Source organism: Scyliorhinus canicula, chromosome 6, assembly GCF_902713615.1.
Source record: "Scyliorhinus canicula chromosome 6, sScyCan1.1, whole genome shotgun sequence".
Lineage (NCBI taxonomy): Eukaryota > Metazoa > Chordata > Chondrichthyes > Carcharhiniformes > Scyliorhinidae > Scyliorhinus > Scyliorhinus canicula.
Window position 1 is genome coordinate 150,339,284 of NC_052151.1, and position 18,210 is coordinate 150,357,493.

The following is an 18,210-nucleotide window of genomic DNA, read 5'->3' on the forward strand; positions in this document are numbered from 1 at the left end:
GGATTGGCCATGCTAAATTGTCCCTTAGTGTCCACAACATTAGGTGGGGTAACTGAGTTACAGAGGTAGGATGGGGGCATGGGCCTAGATAGGGTGCTCTTAGAGCAGCACGTGGCACAGTGGGTTAGCCCTGCTGCCTCACGGCGCCAAGGCTGGAAAGGATCTAAAAAAAAGATGAAAATTTTAAATTTCAGGCATTGGGAAACATGAGTACTGACAGGAGAGGTCAATGAGCAGGACTCTGGACAGAATAGGATACAGGCAGCAGAGTTTGGAGTTCACAAAGGGTGAAGGTGGGGAACTAGTCAGAAAAGTACTGGAGGGAGGTCACGCTATGCAAGCGCAGGAGTGTTTTCACAAGCTCTGGTGCTATTCAATTTTTAACCCTTATTTTTATCCTGATGCATAACCCATAATAACTTGTTCCTGCCAAGTATGTCCTGTGCAATGTTCCTGGCTAACTTTTGTTGATAGGGAGCGGAGTTAAATCAAGGAAGTCCTTGTTTGATTGAGGAAGTTGAAGACAGCCGAGATAGAGCCCAGTTCACACAGTGGTGGTTTCGCTGGTGAACGGGCCTATGCTTGGGCGATGCCATTGGCTTCAAGACGATAGCTGCCATTATGAGTGAAGTTGTGGATGACAATCTTAGCTCTCTGGCACAGATTATTAGTGCTCACGTTGATGAACTGCGAGATATCGATGTCCTAACAAGAGTGGAAGAAAGAAACGGAGAAGAGAATCCTGTCAAGTTGATAGAGCAGTCTTCTCAGTTGGGTCCTTGGGAATCCTACTGCATGGTGGTCGAACATTCTGGCTGATTCGGGGAGATGGGGCCCGAGAAGGAGAGTGTGTGTGTGTTATCATAGAATTTATAGTGCAGAAGGAGGCCATTTGGCCCATCGAGTCTGCACCGACCCTTGGAAAGAGCGCCCTACCCAAGCCCACACTTCCACCCGGTTACCATAGCCCAGTAGACATAGACATAGAACAGTACAGCACAGAACAGGCCCTTCGGCCCTCGATGTTGTGCCGAGCAATTATCACCCTACTCAAGCCAACGTATCCACCCTATACCAGTAATCCCCCCCCCCCCCAATTAACCTTATTTTTTAGAACACTAAGGGCAATTTAGCATTGCCAATCCACCTAACCCGCACATCTTTGGACTGTGGGAGGAAACCGGAGTACCTGGAGGAAACCCACGCACACACGGGGAGGACGTGCAGACTCCGCACAGACAGTGACCCAGCCGGGAACTGAACCTAGGACCCTGGAGCTGTGAAGCATTTATGCTAACCACCATGCTACCGTGCTGCCCACTAACCCCACCCAATTTAGAACGGCCAATCCACCTAACCTGCACATCTTTGGACAGAATAGGGAGGAAACCGGAGCACCCGGAGAAAACCCACATGTATGTGTGTGTGTGTAAGTGTGTATGTATGTGCCCGGTCTCAGAGGGGCTAAATTTGAAAACTGGCTGCCATGCTTTCACAATCCCAATTTGAAGGTTGGGCATTTTGAGTTCGACAGAGCACATTGTATCTGGTCTTAAGGTCTGGGGTCGGTCGAAGACTCCAACCACTGGCCTTACATTGTCTTATCCTTTGTGTTCATCGAGAAGGGCTGCAGGCAGCCACCGGGGCCTAGATTTCTCTTTAGCGGGTCTTCAGGACGACGATATGGTGGAGGTGCAGAGGCTTTGTGAAGCTCCGGATGATCCAGGTTGTTGCTTGATGATCCTGACATGGTTTTGACCTTTCCAAACCCCATGGATAGTTATTCTGCAGTTCACAGTTCATCATTAATCCTGAACTTTGTTACCTTTATTACAACTCTTAATTTTGCGTGGGTGACAAGGGCTGTTATCCTGTTACACTGTGAAAATATGCTGAGCTGGTTGTATGACATGAGGGCTGTGCAGTATTTACCAGTATCCTAGGGTGTGTGTTGGGTGCACATGTTGATCTATGCAAGTGGCCTCAAGGGAGGAGGCGAAGGAGAGATAGAGAGCGAGAGCGCCTTGTGAGTTCCGAGTGATGAAACTGTTGACTTACCCTGGTGGCAAGGATGAGATAATTCAATCTTTCTCTGCACTGGATGCCTGATCTATTCTGTGCAGCATAAGCACTAACCAACACTGCCACCATCTCCCAAGCCAAAGTGATGTGATTGCTGGATCTCCTGCGGTCAGAGGTCATTACAGCGGGCCACCAAAAGGCATTCCAGGGGCAGCTCACCGAACTCTTTTTGGCTTTCGGGGAATGTCTTCACTGGAACAGATTTGGGCTGCAAGCATTGGGAACGATGTGTGTGGCAGCAGTTTAGCTATGGCACCCAGAGTGAGGAAACAATGAGCCGGGCGATTCAGTGGCCACCCGCCCGGCAGCAATGCAGTGGGTTTCCGGTGTCTATTGGGGCGGCACGGTGATGCAGTGTTTAACACTGCTGCCTCGCCACGCCGAGGACCCGGGTTTGATCCTGGCCACGTGTCATTATCCACATGGAGTTTGCACATTCTCCCCATGTCTGCGTGGGTGTCTCACCCCCACAACCCAAAGATGTGCAAGGTAGGTGGATTGGCCACGCTAAATTACCCCTTGATTGGAAAAAAAGATTTGGGTAGTTTAAATTTTTTTTTTTTAAGTTTCTTGTGTCTACATAATTAATAAGATGGGGCGTGAACGGTATGGCACAAAAGACTGCCCTTGTAGCCCGTGAGAAGAATGTCTTTTTCACGTCCGCTGCCGCACTTAAATGTATTTCTAGGAAAATTCCACCTAATATTTCTGCTCAAGCAAGCATTAAAGTCTTGTGTGTGCAAATGAAAGACAAACCATTTCCTCATGTCAATATTCTCGCAGATTGTTCATCCTCTGGATTTATAGATCATGTAGGTTTCAATGTTAAAATAAAAATGCAGTGTCACCAATTCAGTTTGTCAACATTTCACACTAGAGATTGGTTGGAAACTTCCCCCACCTTAACTGCCTCCACCCAATAGAGACTAGATTCTGACACTTTCAATACTGCGTCTTGAATTATGGTCATGAATTACCCATGAGTATGACCAGTGCTACTCCTCTTCAGGAGGAACTAGGAGCTTCCCCAATGGTTCAGACTCAGTTTCTTTTTATCACTGCATGGTATGGATCTGAGTTATTAAGGCAAGCAAGATTTAGAGTTTGAGGGCAGCACGGTGGCGCAGTGGATAAGCACTGTGGCCTCACGGTGCTGAGGTCCCAGGTTCGATTCCGGCTCTGGGTCACTACCCGTATGAAGTTTTCACATTCCCTCCGTGTTTGTATGGGTTTTGCACCCTCCCAATCCAAAAATGTGCACGCTAGGTGGATTGGCCACACGAAATTGCCCCTTAATTGGAAAAAGATGAATTGGATACTCTAAATTTATTTATTTTTTAATTTAGAGTTTGGCCCCTGGTCTGTCTTTAGTGATCTGTCATGGCCATTGAGAGGGGTGTTACAATTGGTACTCTGCCTCGGAGAATGGAAGAAGGAAAACCATCTTCGAGGGTGCCTGTTCCTTTTGTTAACCAGGCACTTCGCTAGAAAGTGCCTGTGTGGAGAAATGGTTTGGGATCAGGTGTAACGCCTCAAAACAGAATATCAGGAATCTACAGCACACCGGGTCAATCAGAACAAGTGGACTATGTTGGTCTTTATACTCTTATGTGGTGAATGTATTATACCAATAATCCACCAGTGTATTTGTATCTGTGCTGTTGCCCTTGTGGGCTTCTCCAATGGGCCATTGTATGGCATTATCCATAGGGGAACATGTTGGGGCATGTATGGGCTCCGCCCATGGCTCCTCCCCTTGAAGGGAGTTATAAAGAGCAGTCGACCTGTAGGCGGTTCTCAGTATTGGTTCAGTCACAGGCAGGCACTGTTCTAAGTTGATTAAAGCCACGGTTTACTTCTACAAATGTCTCGAGTGAATTGATGGTCGCATCAATTTAATCAACTTAAACACAACAATGGAATCGGCCCTCAAACCTGACCGACTGGAATTCGATCCGCAGGCCGCGGAGGTGAAAGAAATCTTTTCACACTGGCTCCACTGCGTTAAGGCCCATCTCGCAGCCTTCTCCACGCCTTCCATCACCGACGAAAAGCTGAGCCTCCTCCACGCACGGGTGAGCCATCGAATCTCTGTTCAACTCAACGGGGCCTCCTCCTACGGAGACGCCCTCGCGATGCTCAAACGCCTCTATGTACGGCCCGTGAACGAGGTCTACGTGCGACACATCCTCACCACTCGCCACCAGCGTCCCGGGGAAATCGCTAGAAGACTACCTACGTGACCTCAAAGCCCTCGCTCGCAGCTGCAACTACCAGGCCGTTACGGCCACTCAACATATGGAACTCGCCGTCCGAGACGTCTACATGGCGGGAGGTCGGTCCAACTATGTGAGACAGCGCCTACTCGAAAAGGGGGCCCTGGACCCGGATCAGACGATAAAGTTAGCCTCCTCTCTGGAAGTAGCGTTCCAGAGCCTTAACGCGTTCCCGGCTGACCACGCGACCCTCTCGTGGCTCCCCGACCAAAGACTACCCCAGGCCTGTGCCACGCGGCCGCCCGCCCATCATGGGGGGCTACCCTGCTATTTCTGCGGCCAGTCCCAACACCCCCGGCAGCACTGCCCGGCCCATAACACGAACTGCAGCAGCTGCGGGAGAAAAGGACATTTCGCCAAAGTTTGCCTGGCCAGGTCCAAGAACTCTAACTCACAGGCCCGATCCTCAGACTCACAGGCCCGCAGACCCCAGTGTGGCAGCGTGTCGGCCGACTCCGCCCCCTGCAGACGTGTCATCAGCCTTGTGCTATCTGTGGGGGCAGCCATCTTCCAGCCCTCACAGCAAGTGCGACTCAGGTGGGCCGCCATCTTGGCCATCCTCCCCCACGCGGCCGGCTATGTGCGATCCAGGGGGGCCGCCATCTTGGACACCATCTTCCTCACCGCCCACCACGCTCGACCAATGGGAGCTGCCATCTTGGCCGCCATCTGCTACGCCGCTCAACACGTACGATCAACAAGAGCAGCAATCGCAGAGCGACCCCAGCACCTCTGACCACGCCGACTACCCGCAACTCAGTGTGGTCACCCTGGACCAGTCGCGACCCAAGCACCTCCGGAGCTCTATGATGATCGTCCGGGTAAACGGGCATGAGACACCTTGCCTTTTCGACTCCAGGAGCACAAAGAGCTTCATTCACCCGGACATAGTAAGACGCTGCTCGCTCACAATTATCCCGGCGCACCAAACCATCTCCCTCGCCTCTGGGTCGCACTCAGTGCAAATCCAAGGTGCACTACCGCAACCCTAGCAATATAGGGCATCGAGTACATCAATTTTAAATTATATGTGCTCCCAGACCTCTGCGCTCCTCTCCTATTGGAACAAGATTTCCAATGAAACCTCAGGAGTCTAACCCTCAAGTTCGGGGGCCCCTACCCTCACTCACCATATGCAGCCTCACGACCCTAAAAGTCGACCCTCCCCCACTCTTCGCAAACCTCACTGCTGACTGCAAAACAGTCGCTACCAGAAACAGGCGGTATAGCATACAGGACAGGACTTTTATCAGGTCCAAGGTCCAGCGACTCTTGCGGGAGGGGGTCATCGAGGCCAGTAATAGCCCCTGGAGAGCTCTGGTGGTGGTTGTCAAGACCGGGGAAAAGAACCAGATGGTTGTAGATTACAGCCAAACCATAAACCGGTACACGCACCTCGATGCGTACCCACTTCCCCGGATTGCAGACATGGTAAACCAGATCGTACACTACCGGGTGTTCTCCACGGTGGATCTGAAGTCTGCATACCACCAGCTCCCAATCCACCCGGAGGACTGCCACTACACGGCTTTTGAGGCAGACGGCCGCCTTTTCCACTTCCTCCGGGTCCCCTTTGGCGTCACAAATGGGGTTTCGGTGTTCTAAAGAACAATGAACCAAATGGTGGACCGGTACGGGCTGCGGGCCACATTTCCGTACTTGGACAATGTCACCATCTGCGGCCATGATCAGCAGGACCACGATGCCAACCTCCACAGATTTCTCCAAACCGCCCAAACCCTAAACCTCACGTACAACAAGGAGAAATGCGTTTTCCGCACAACCAGCCTAGCCATCCTCAGCTACGTCGTGGAAAACAGGGTTCTAGGACCCGACCCTGACCGTATGTGCCCCCTCCTGCAACTTCCCCTCCCCCACTGCCCCAAGGTCATGAAGAGGTGCCTCGAGTTATTTTCATATTATGCCCAGTGGATCCCAAACTATGCGGACAAAGCCCGCCCACTAATCAAGGCCGCCATCTTCCCACTGGCGGCCGAGGCCCGCCAGGCCTTCAGCTGCATCATGGCGGACATCGCCAAAGCCGCAATGCGCGCAGTGGACGAGTCCGTCCCCTTCCAGGTGGAGAGCGATGCATCAGAGGTCGCTCTCGCCACTACCCTCAATCAAGCAGGCTGACCGGCAGCGTTTTTTTTTTGCGCACCCTCACCACCTCTGAAATTCAGCACTCCTCAGTCGAAAAGGAGGCCCAAGCCATCATGGAAGCTGTATGGCACTGGAGGCACTACCTCGCTGGTAGGAGGTTTATCCTCATCACCGACCAAAGATCGGTAGCCTTCAAGTTCGACAATACGCAGCGGGACAAAATCAAGAACGATAAGACCTTGAGGTGGAGGATCGAACTCTCCACCTATAATTACGATATAGTATATCGTCCTGGGAAGCTCAACGAGCCCCCAGATGCCCTGTCCCTCGGCACATGCGCCAGCGCGCAAGATGACCGACTACGGGCTATTCACGATGACCTCTGCCACCCGGGGGTCACCCGGCTTAACCACTATATCAAGGCAACTTGCCCTACTCCACCGAGGAGGTCAGAGCCATGACCAGGGACTGCCAGATCTGTGCGGAGTGTAAACCGCACTTCTATCGACCAGATAAGGCCCACCTGGTAAAGGCATCCCGGCCCTTTTAGCGCCTCAGTATTGATTTCAAAGGGCCCCGCCCCTCCAATATCCCCAATACATATTTCCTCAATATTATTGAGGAGATATTCCGCTTCCTCTTTGCAATCCCTTGCCCCGACATGATCACGTCAACTGTCATTAAAGCCCTACATAGTGTCTTCACCCTGTTTGGTTTCCCCAATTATGTCCACAGTAACCGGAGCTCGTTGTTCATGAGCGACAAACTGCGTCAGTACCTGTTCAGTAAGGGCATCACCTCGAGCAGGACTACCAGTTATAACCCCAGGGGAAACGGGCAGGTGGAGAGTGAGAACGCAACAGTCTGGAAGACCGTCTGACTGACCCTGCGGTCCAGGAATCTCCCAGTTTCTCACTGGCAGGTCCTCCCCGATGCGCTCCACTCTATTAGGTCCCTACTTTGCACGGCCACAAACGAGACCCCTCATGACCGCCTATTTGTTTTCCCTAGGAGGTCCACCTCAGGGGCCTCGCTTCCGACCTGGCTGAAGGCACCGGGGCCGGTCCTACTCAGAAAGCACGTCAGGAGCCAGAAGTCTGATTCTCTGGTAGAGAGGGTCCAGCTCCTACACTCCAACCCTCAGTATGCTTATATCGAACACCCCGATAGCCGACAGGATACGATCTCCCTCCGGGCCTGGCACCTGCCGGTTCCACCACCACCACCACCGCCCCTTCACCATATCCCGACCAACATACCATAACCAGTGCCCCCGCCCCTATATGTCTCCCGCGCTCCTTCCCGCCCACCATCCCCCCTTCACCGATCCACAGGAATGAAGCTCCAGAAGAGACGCTCCCTGAGTCAACGTCTGTACCCGCACCGGCACCCTCACTACCAATGCAAGCACGGACAAGTTCGACACCCGGGCCAGCAACAATGCCAGAGCTTCGGCGATCACAGCGCACAATCCGTGCGGCGGACCAGCTGAACTTATGAACCCGTCACCCCTGCCGGACTTCATTTTTTAACAGGGGGTCAATGTAGCAAATGTATTATACCAATAATCCACCAGTGTATTTGTATCTGTGGAATTGCCCTTGTATTTGTAGCTGTGCTATGCTGTTGCCCTTGTGGGCTTCTCCAATGGGCCATTGTATGGCATTATCCATAGGGGAACATGTTGGGACATATATGGGCTCTGCCCATGGCTCCTCCCCTTGAAGGGAGTTATAAAGAGCAGTCGACCTGTAGGCGGTTCTCAGTATTGGTTCAGTCGCAGGCAGGCACTGTTCGAAGTTGATTAAAGCCACGGTTTACTTCTACTCATGTCTCAAGTGAATTGATGGTCGCATCACTCTACACTGGTCTTCTGCATTCTCTTTACTGTTTCAGTATCGTTTTTGTAGAGTGGAGACCAGCACGGTAGCATAGTGGTTAGCACAATTGCTTAACAGCTCCAGGATCCCAGGTTCGATTCCCGCTGGGCCACTGTCTGTGCGGAGTCTGCACGGCCTCCCCATGTGTGCGTGGGTTTCCTCGGGAGCTCCGATTTCCTCCCACAGTCCAAAGATGTGCGGGTTAGGTAGATTGGCCATGCTAAATTGCCCTTAGTGTCCAAAAGAAAAGGCTAAGTGGGGGGTTGCTGGGATAGGGTAGATACGTGGGCTTGAGTGAGTTGCTCTTTGTCAGGGCTGGTGCAGACTCGATGGGCTGAATGGCCTCCTTCTGCACTGTAAATTCTATGATCTATGAAATCAAATCCACCAATGTCATGGGGCAAAGAAGCAAATTAGTCACTAATACAGGAAGAACAGGTGAACAGTGGCAACAGTTGCTGCACTCTTTGTAAGCTGGTCAATTTCAGAGATCCTAAACTGTTGCTTCAGAGATCCTAAACTGATCCTTTAACCATGGTAGTTTTATGTCTCACTTAATAAGGCAGTGAGACATGTATTCAAAACACCCCAAACGCATTATTATTTATTTCAGTCTCCAGCATCTGTAATATGCTGCTCCCTTTAAGGCACTCTTTTACTTTGCAACTTTTAAAGGTATCTTCCAAAGGGTTTGGAGTGTGCCTGGTGCAATGGTTTATCCCATTGCTTCGAGTGGGCAAATAGCATGAACACCAACCTACCTATAATATTGGCACTCTTAAATGGTCTTATCAATGTATCATTACATTTACATAGCCATCTTTCAACACATTCTATTAAATGGTTCCTGACACCACAAAAGTTTAGCCTTTGCTTACGTCTCTTACATAATAGTAATAATAATCTTTATTGTCACAAGTAGGCTTACATTAACACTGCAATGAGGTTACTGTGAAAAGCCCCTAGTTGCCACATTCTGGCCCCTGTTCGGGTACACAGAGGGAGAATTGAGAATGTCCAATTCACATAATAGCATGTCTTCGGGACTTGTGGGAGGAAACTGGAGCACCCGGAGAAAACCCACACAGACACAGGGAGAACGTGCAGATGCCACACAGTGACCCAAGCCGGGAAGCAACAGTGCTACCCAATGTGCGACCTTGCTGCCCACATAGCACCTTATCAAAGGTCTTCTGAAAGTTTATCCACGGCAATCTTATGTACTCTTCAAAATATTCAATAAGGTTTTGCTTAATTCATGGGACAGGGACAGTGCTAGAATTTATTGTGCATCCCTAATTATCTTTTGAGAAGATGCTGTTGAGTTGTCTTCTTAAACTGCTTGCAGTCCATGTGCTACAGGAATACCCATGGTGCTGTTCAGAAGGGGGGTTCCAAGATTTTAACCCAGTGACAGTGAAAGAACGGTGATAAATATTCAAAATCAGGACGGTGTGTGAATTGAAGGGAAACTTGCAAGTAGTGTTCCCAATTGTCTGCTGCCATTATCCTTCCAGGCGGTAGAGGTCATGGGCTTGGAAGGCATTGTTAAAGGAGCCTTGGTGAGTTGCTGCAATGTATCTTGTAGGTGGTACACACAGCTGCCACTGGTGGATGAGGTGTCAATGCGCTGCTTTGTCCTGGGTGGGATTGAGCTTCTCGAGTGCTGTTGGAGCTGCATTCATCCAGGCAAGCGGAGAGCATTCCATCAAACTCCAGACTTGCGCCTTGTAAATGGTGGACAGGCTTTGAGGGTCAGGAGATGAGTCACTTGCCACAGAATTCCCAGCATCTAACCTGTTCTTGTAGCCCCAGTATTTATATGGCTAGTCCAGTTCAATTTCTGATCAATGGTAACCCCCAGGATTTTGATAGTGGGGTATTTAGCAATTCTAATTCCATTGAAAGTTTTTTTTTCTTTTTTTTAAATAAAGTTGGAGTACCCAATTCATTTTTTCCCAATCAAGGGGCAATTTAACATGACTAATCCACCTACCCTGCACATCTATGGACATAAACTGCTTCCGTATTAGAGGATCACACTGCAGAACATTGCACAACCATCAGTGAACATCCCCACTTCTGATCTTATGACAGAAGGAAAGTCATTGATGGAAGAGCTGAAGATGGCAGGGTTTATGACACAACCCCGAGGAACTCCTGCAGGAATTACCCAGGGTTGAGATGACTGTCCCCCAACGACAACAAACATTTTCCTTTGTGCTAGGTATGACAGCAACCAGTGAAGAGTTTTCCCCCCCCAATTCCCATTGACTCCTGTTTTGCTCAGAATCAATGCCACATTTGATAAAATATAAGGGCAGTCACGCAAACCTCATCAAGTTCAGCTCTTTCGTCCATGTTAGGACCAAGGCTGAAATGACGTCACAAGCTGAGTGACCCTGGCAGAATCCAAACTAAGCATCTGTCAGCAGATTATTGCTGAGTAAGTACACTGTTGATGACATCGTCCAGCATTTTGCTGATCAAGAGTAGACTAATGGGGCTGTTATCGGCTGGGTTGGATTTTTCCTGTTATTTGTGGGCAGGATATAACTAGGCAATTTCTTACATTGCTAGTTAAATGCCAATGTTGTAGCTGTACTCAAATAGTTTAGCTAGGTGACCAGATATTTCCCAATTCAATGGGTTCTCTTTATTAGTTTTGTCCATTCTTTCTACTGAATCGTCATTTTTAATTAACACAACTATCCCACCATCCCTTCTTCATCAGCCAGTTTTCCTAAGTACACTGTAGCCCGCAATGCTCAACTCTCCAGTTTGCAATCATTTTTCTGTTAGCCCTATTACATCAGTTTCTTCACTTCAACCAAATGACCTTCCCATAACTCAGTGCATATCACACATATGAATATAAATGTTCTGGGTGAGAAACCAATGGCTGACAGTATAAATCAACACCTTCAGAATTGGAGGGGGAAGGCAGGAAACAGGTGAGGTACAAAAAAAAATTTAAAAAGAGGCATTGACTCAAGGTCATTTTTGATTTGCAAGGTAGAAAACTGATCTAAACAACTCACTTTGTCCACATCATTCACCCCATAATGACAGCATGCACATCCCACAGCTAATTTTTTGATTGTTCAAATAAAAATTACAAACATTACTTTTTTTGCAGCCAGAAATATTTAGTGCTACACGCATTGGAGACCAGTGTTAGAGTACTAAACATATCTCTGTAGACTTACAATCAACAAAATTAACTATATCATACTATCATCACTGATTAGTTAAATTGCAGAGATTTAGGGCAGCACGGTGGCACAGTGGTTAGCATTGTTGCCTGCGGCGCTGAGGACCTGGGTTCGAATCCCGGCCCTGGGTCACTGTCCGTGTGGAGTTTGCACATTCTCCCCGTGTCTGCGTGGGTTTCACCCCCACAACCCCAAAGATGTGCAGGATAGGTGGATTGGCCACCCTAAATTGCCCCTTAATTGGATCAAATAATTGGATACTCTAAATTTTTTTTTTTATTGCAGAGATTTCCATTTTCCAAGAACAGTGATGTCCCTTATTTATCATTTCACTGTTTTCAGTCCAGTCCCCTCAAACATGAGTTGCCTGTTTATCGATCAATATACTCTGAGCACTGCTCTATATGGGTGAAATTATGTGTAAAACCCTTTGCATAAACAACCTCAGACTACAGATTAAATGATGATGGCAGTTACTGAAGTAATCAGGTAACCTACTCCCTTGCCTGTGACTATTCAGCTTCTAATTTCAATGAGCATTAAATCTGACTGTAAATTTACAGTTTCAGAAATCTAGCAGATGAAAATGATTCAGAAGGTAGCTTTGGATAATGTCAGAGGAGAGAAAATAATACTACTGTTTGCAGCCAAATGTTTGAGCTCCAAAGGCCAGAGTTCTTAAAAAGAATTTAAATGCCGCTTACAACAGACAGGAATAAATATTAAACAAAGATATTTTCGTGACATTTTTAATAATTGGATGCTTATTTATTTAGAAGGTATTTCTTTGTTTAGAGTTCAGCAATTTATTTGGAAGTGCTGTACTTGGACTGAAAAAGGGTGTCTGACTAAATATTTTTGATGTTCTAGTCAAACAAAATACAAAAATATTCTTCAGGCCAAATACTGTTAACAGAAATCTCAGTGCAAATGAAAATGAAAATCGCTTATTGTCACGAGTAGGCTTAAATGAAGTTACTGTGAAAAGCCCCTAGTCGCCACATTCCGGCGCCTGTTCGGGGAGGCTGTGACGGGAATCGAACCGTGCTGCTGGCCTGCCTTCAAAGCCAGCGATTTAGCCCAGTGTGCTATGATGCACCAGAAGTGGAAAATTTAGATCGATAGTTATCTGTAGTGCTTTACTTTGGTTAGCATTAGAAATAGGGCAGAAACCTTTGGGAAATAATAAATATTTGCAGGGGTTTCCCACACAGACAAAAGTTACAGTAAATCAGATAGTAAATAAAATTTGAGAGTAGCCATTTTTTCCAATTAAGGGGCAATTTAGCGTGGCCAATCCACCTACCCTGCACACCTTTGGGTTGTGGGGGCGAAACTCACACAAAGCGATTCAATTTTTACACTACATTTCACATAAATGTCAACCCTGGATTTCAGGATATCCTTCTTTTACATTTGCACCATCCCTCCCCTAGCGGCTTAAAGTATCATAGAATCCCTGCAGTACAGACGGAGGCCATTCGGCTCAATGACTCTGCCGCTAAACTCCAAAAGAGCACTCCACCCAGGTCCATTCCCCCATCCTAACCCTTGTAACCTAACCTGCACATCCCTGGACACTACGGGGAAATTCAGCATGGCCAACCCATCTGTACACTGTCCGACTGTGGGAGGAAACTGAAGCAACCAAAGAAAACCCAGGCAGACACAGGGAGCACATACAAACTCTACTGTCACCTAAGGCTGGAATTAACCCAGGTGCCTGACGCCCTGAGGCAGCGATGCTAAACATCGTGCCACCGTGCATCGCCTACATTAAAAACTGATTTAAAAAAAATTTAATATCATATCCAGGGTCCCAATCATGAATAAACCGAAGACTTGAGCACTTAATATAACTTTTAGCAAAAGTTAATTTTGTCTCACTCAAGAAAGTGAGAGGGGGGGGGGGGGGGGGAAGGCGGGGTGAGGCCTGAAAACGTTTTCAAGTATCAACTAAGAACAGGGATATCAGAGGAAATGAATAATAAAAGGGCTATTTTCTTTTTTTAATTCCTACTGTCAATATGCCAGCACTGAAAGCATAATGGCCTTTTTGGGGTTGACACGTAAACTCATCCTGCTGGTGATCTTATTAGCGGCAGTGAGACGTTGCCTGGGGTTCACATTCTTCACGGGAGTGCACAGAAAAAAACCGTCTCACAGGGTCATCAGATGAGTGATAAAAACAAGGTCAAACCAATGCAAATCTTCACCCCCCCACCCCCACCCCACACACACTTGAGAAAGGTGTTTATTGCCGAGCACCTGCCGATTGTTCGCCTGACTCAGTGATTTTTTTAAAGAGATGATGGCCAACGCCTAGCAGGTGTAGAATTTCATCGCTGCCAAGTGTCTTCACGCCATTTTCCCTTCAAGCCTCCTTGTCGAAACTAAAGACGAAAGCGGTGGCCAAAAGTGAAGAAATCCCATTGTGCCTTGGGGGAGTAGGGACACGTTGCTCTGATTTGGAAATGTTATCACTGCAGTGTCACATTACTGGTCAGGAGATTCAATTCAGTACAGTGATGTGGGAAGCTGTGGGGATACTTCCTTCAATATCAACCCCTCTTCCCTGGGGCAGTGCTGTCGCCTAACCCGGCTGCAAGGGTTGAAAAAGTCATCTTCTCGGTCTCCAACACACACAGCTCTGACCCACAGCTAAACTCTGTCTCTCTCTCCAGCCTGTCCGCTAGCCCCAATTGATTGGCACGGTTCTGATCATCTCCACCCAGTGCTAATCCCAATCTTTGTGCTGCCCCAGGACTAGGCGCAGTCCCGCTCTCCAGTCTTCAATTCTGACTAATTTTGCAGTGAAAGAGGACAAAACAAATCAATCAATAGAAAAACAAATCAATAAACGCCGAACATTTCACTGCAACTGGTCAGAGAAAACGATCCACTGAAAATCCCCCCCCCCCCCCCCCCAGGACCATCAATCTTTACAGTATTCTCATCGAGGTTTACCAAATCGGCTGTCGTAATTTCGGCGGTAAATCAACGGAAATTCACCCCTCCTCCCTGTTTTCCCGCAACCCCTTAATCCCCCCCCCCCCCCCCCCCGGGGTCTGTTCGAGGGTTAGTAATCCTGCACGAACTTCAATTATTAAAAAAACGCACGGTCGCCAAAGTGAGCTTTAAATTCACGAACGTGTCCACTCCAATATAATAAGAAGCAGACCTGCCGGCAGAGCAGGTGCCGCTGAGGTTTTACTTTGACAGGTGCACCACATTCCCACACATCCCGGAGCCTCGCGGCTCACCCACACACACTGGGGGGAGGGGGTTAAATCACAGGGGCAAATACAACCCACAACACCGCGAAACCCTTTCCCCTCACACACTCTCTCCTCAGCAGTCCGCCGCGCTGCGCCGCGTTTCCTGGGCTGCGCTGGGCGGACAGCCCTGGGAGAGCGACTCTCTCCACTTACTTGTCGTGTTCTTGTGTCATCTTCTTCACTCCCCCCCCGCACACACACTTGGTTGGTCGGTCCAACTGGACTTTCTAGTTGGGCCGACGTGTGGCTAAACCCGAACCGCCAGCGTCTCCACTCAGCGCGGCAGCAAACCGGGTTTTCCTGAAATGTTTTTGTTTTGTTTTGTTTTGTAAAACTCACTCGCCCTGTCGCGCGATTCAGCTGCGAGCCGAATTGCGGGTTTCAATATGATTGGGCTGCCCGGGTGTTTTTTTTTTCCCCTCCTGATCTGATGGCTGATGTGATTGGACATGCAAATGACTTCAGGTAGATTGGGTGTGCTCTTCTGCAACCTGTTCCCCGCTCACAGGGTGTGTTGGGACTGTCAGGTTTACTCATGGCCAGAGCTGCGATCTGGGGCACTGGAGGGTGGGGGTACGTCTGGGCCCCCTCCATCCATCCATCCAAAGCATTTCCATAGCGCCTTTCACCCATCTTCGGGCGATCATCAATGAAGTATATTTGAAGTGCAGGCACCTCAGTGAAATGGAAAGCCCCAGAGCAGAATGTTTCACACAGCGAGGCGGTAATGACTAGCCAGGCAATTTTAATGACTTTGGTTGGGCAATAAACATTGGCCAGAATAATTCCCCCCCCCCATCTCGCTTGGTTTACCTCTGCCAGGGAGGGCACAGTAAGAAGTCTTACAACACCAGGTTAAAGTCCAACAGGTTTGTTTGGAATCACTAGGTTTCGGAGTGTAGCTCCTTCCTCCGGTGAAGGAACATGGGGACACAACCGTTTTTACAGGCAGATTACCCCCAACAGTGCAGCACTCCCTCCGTACCTTCGTAAATGCAGCTCATGGAAGAGGTTTACACGCTGCGTTAAAACAAAATTCACATAAAGCAAATCATATCACAATAAGCTCTGCTCAATTTAAAAGCTCCATGGGTTATTCCACTCCTGCTCATGGCAATTGGTTTAGCCTCGAATTTCACCGTAATTTCATAGCCAAAGTGATGTGGAAGTTGAAGGGAAATCGTTGAACTATAATTTTGTACTGCAATAACACCAAAAGGAAAGCAAAAGGAATGACTGCTGGGATGTCAGAACTCAACTAATGTCTTCATTTTTGCCCTTTTATGTCGATGTTTTTCAGAGGGAGAGGTCAACTCATCTAATCCTGAAATTCTAGATTTTAATCTTTTTACATACATTTAAGTGTAAAATGAGATTAGGCTATAAAGCAATTTTTAAAAATAAATAAATTTAGAGTGCCCAATTCATTTTTTCCAATTAAGGGGCAATTTAGCGTGGCCAATCCACCTACCCAGCACATCTTTGGGTTATGGGGGCAAAACCCACGCACACACGGGGAGAATGTGAAAACTCCACACGGACAGTGACCCAGAGCAGGGATCAAACCTGGGACCTCGATACCGTGAGACAACAGTGCTAACCCACTACGCCACCGTGCTGCCCAATAAAGCAATTATTAACAAAAATAACAAGAAGTTCAAAATAATAGAGGTGCAATGGGATAGGGGATATTGCAATTTGCTACACATGAATGACCTATGAGAAATTTGAGTGCTGTCAAAATGGGGCACTTTGAATTTCCTATTTTCAAATTGCACATTTCTTTTTAAACCAAATTACTGTAACATTATGAACTTGCATAAGGTAGCGTGGTCACACTTACTGCCCAGTTTAGTGTACTGCAAGGAATATTCAATGATGAAAACATCCAATAACTGGCATAAACTAAGGAAATGTAAATGACTATAATTGCAAAATAATAGTCAATTTTAAAATATCAATGCTCCTGGTTAATTGTTAATTTACTGTAAGTAAAAACTATTTTTGCTCATGGAAACTCTTCTAACACCCAAATATAACAATAACCAACCCAATATGAATCCAACAATATTGGGCTGGTTCTCTATTTGGGGGAGACTCAATGTTCCCACCAAAACTGAAAAGCATGTGATTTACGTTTCCGTTGGGAGGCGCTATTCGTTCTGCGATCCAGAACATACAAATTGGCCAGCATTTTGCCTTAATTGGAAGCAATTCCCAGCCCGCTGGGACTGGAATTAGCACTAAAGAGCCTGACAGCTGGAGCGCTTCACACTCATTGCAGCCATGAAGATGGCTCAGAGAAGACCTGAGAGGGGCAGAATGCCAGGAAGGATTCCAAAGGCCACAGTGCCGGTGTCCTCTCGTTGGGGGTGAGCTCTACTGATCCCTGCATCCTCTGCAGTCGGGCTTCTGAGGAATGCCAAAACCTGGTGGGCCAGTGATTGAGCATGGCTGCACCAATCTCTCTGATGATGCTGCTGGGTATGAAGCTTTCCAAGGGGTGGCCTGAATGGGCTCCCACCAGAGGCTCTCTGAACATTTACAGGACACAGTGGGCAGTGTGAGCAGCCCTGTAAGTAGCACCAGAGGAGTGTGTTTAAATCACAAAATGCAGCAATGTCCATCTGAGTCAGGCCGCCCTGATCCTGAGGGGACGCCCTGAGTTTTTTTTTTAGTCTCTCCCCCCCCCCCCACCGATGGCTATGCTGCTGAGTCTCCGCTTGTAAATACTTGCACCAATTCATGCCCACGTGAAATCCACCTGAGAGGGATGGAGCATGAAGTGCCCAACCTGCACCAGCTTTAAATCCATGCAAATGAGCATGGCGTCAGATCAGTGCCAGTGCAAATCACGATTTTTCACTTACACGCTATTCTCTGCCCAATCGCAATTTTCACTGCTGGTCAATTCAGGCCACTGTAAATGCATGCTTTCAATGAGATTTTCTGCACGTACAGCATTTGTATGGCAAGTTGCACTTGCTTCCTCTGTGCTTTAGGGCTTCCCTGCAGATGGACATAAAGCCGTCACCCACTCCATGACACTTTCAAAAATCTCTTTTGTGTGACTTTGGAATTACACTGCTGGTGCAGTGAGAAACACAAAAAAGAAACCATATAGGCCTTTTATTCCTGCACTAACCCCAATTGGAAGGTGGGCCCAGTTAGGTAACCTTGTCCACAGTGTAGAGAAATGCCTGTAATGACCTTCGTAATTCTTCCCCTGGAACCTGCACCTGTTTCTTCTCACGAGTGAGGAGTGAACTTTGGTACAGATGCAGTGCTTAATACAAGCTGCTCTGATGTGCCAGGGTCTGCCATCACCTTGTGAAGAATCTTTAAGGGAAAAAGATTGACAATGGATGCTGATAGA

The 18,210-nt window shown here is 48.1% G+C and overlaps 1 protein-coding gene across 1 annotated transcript in view; it reads right to left on the minus strand.

Annotated features, from left to right (window-relative positions):
• Window positions 1-15,206, minus strand: part of LOC119967569 (grainyhead-like protein 1 homolog) — a 133,915-nt gene extending 118,709 nt beyond the window's left edge. The window contains exon 1 of the mRNA XM_038800273.1: window positions 14,988-15,206. Within this exon, the coding sequence (XP_038656201.1) occupies window positions 14,988-15,007 (20 nt within the window). The 5' untranslated portion in view covers window positions 15,008-15,206. The remainder of the gene's footprint in view (window positions 1-14,987) is intronic.
• Window positions 15,207-18,210: the final 3,004 nt, after the last annotated feature.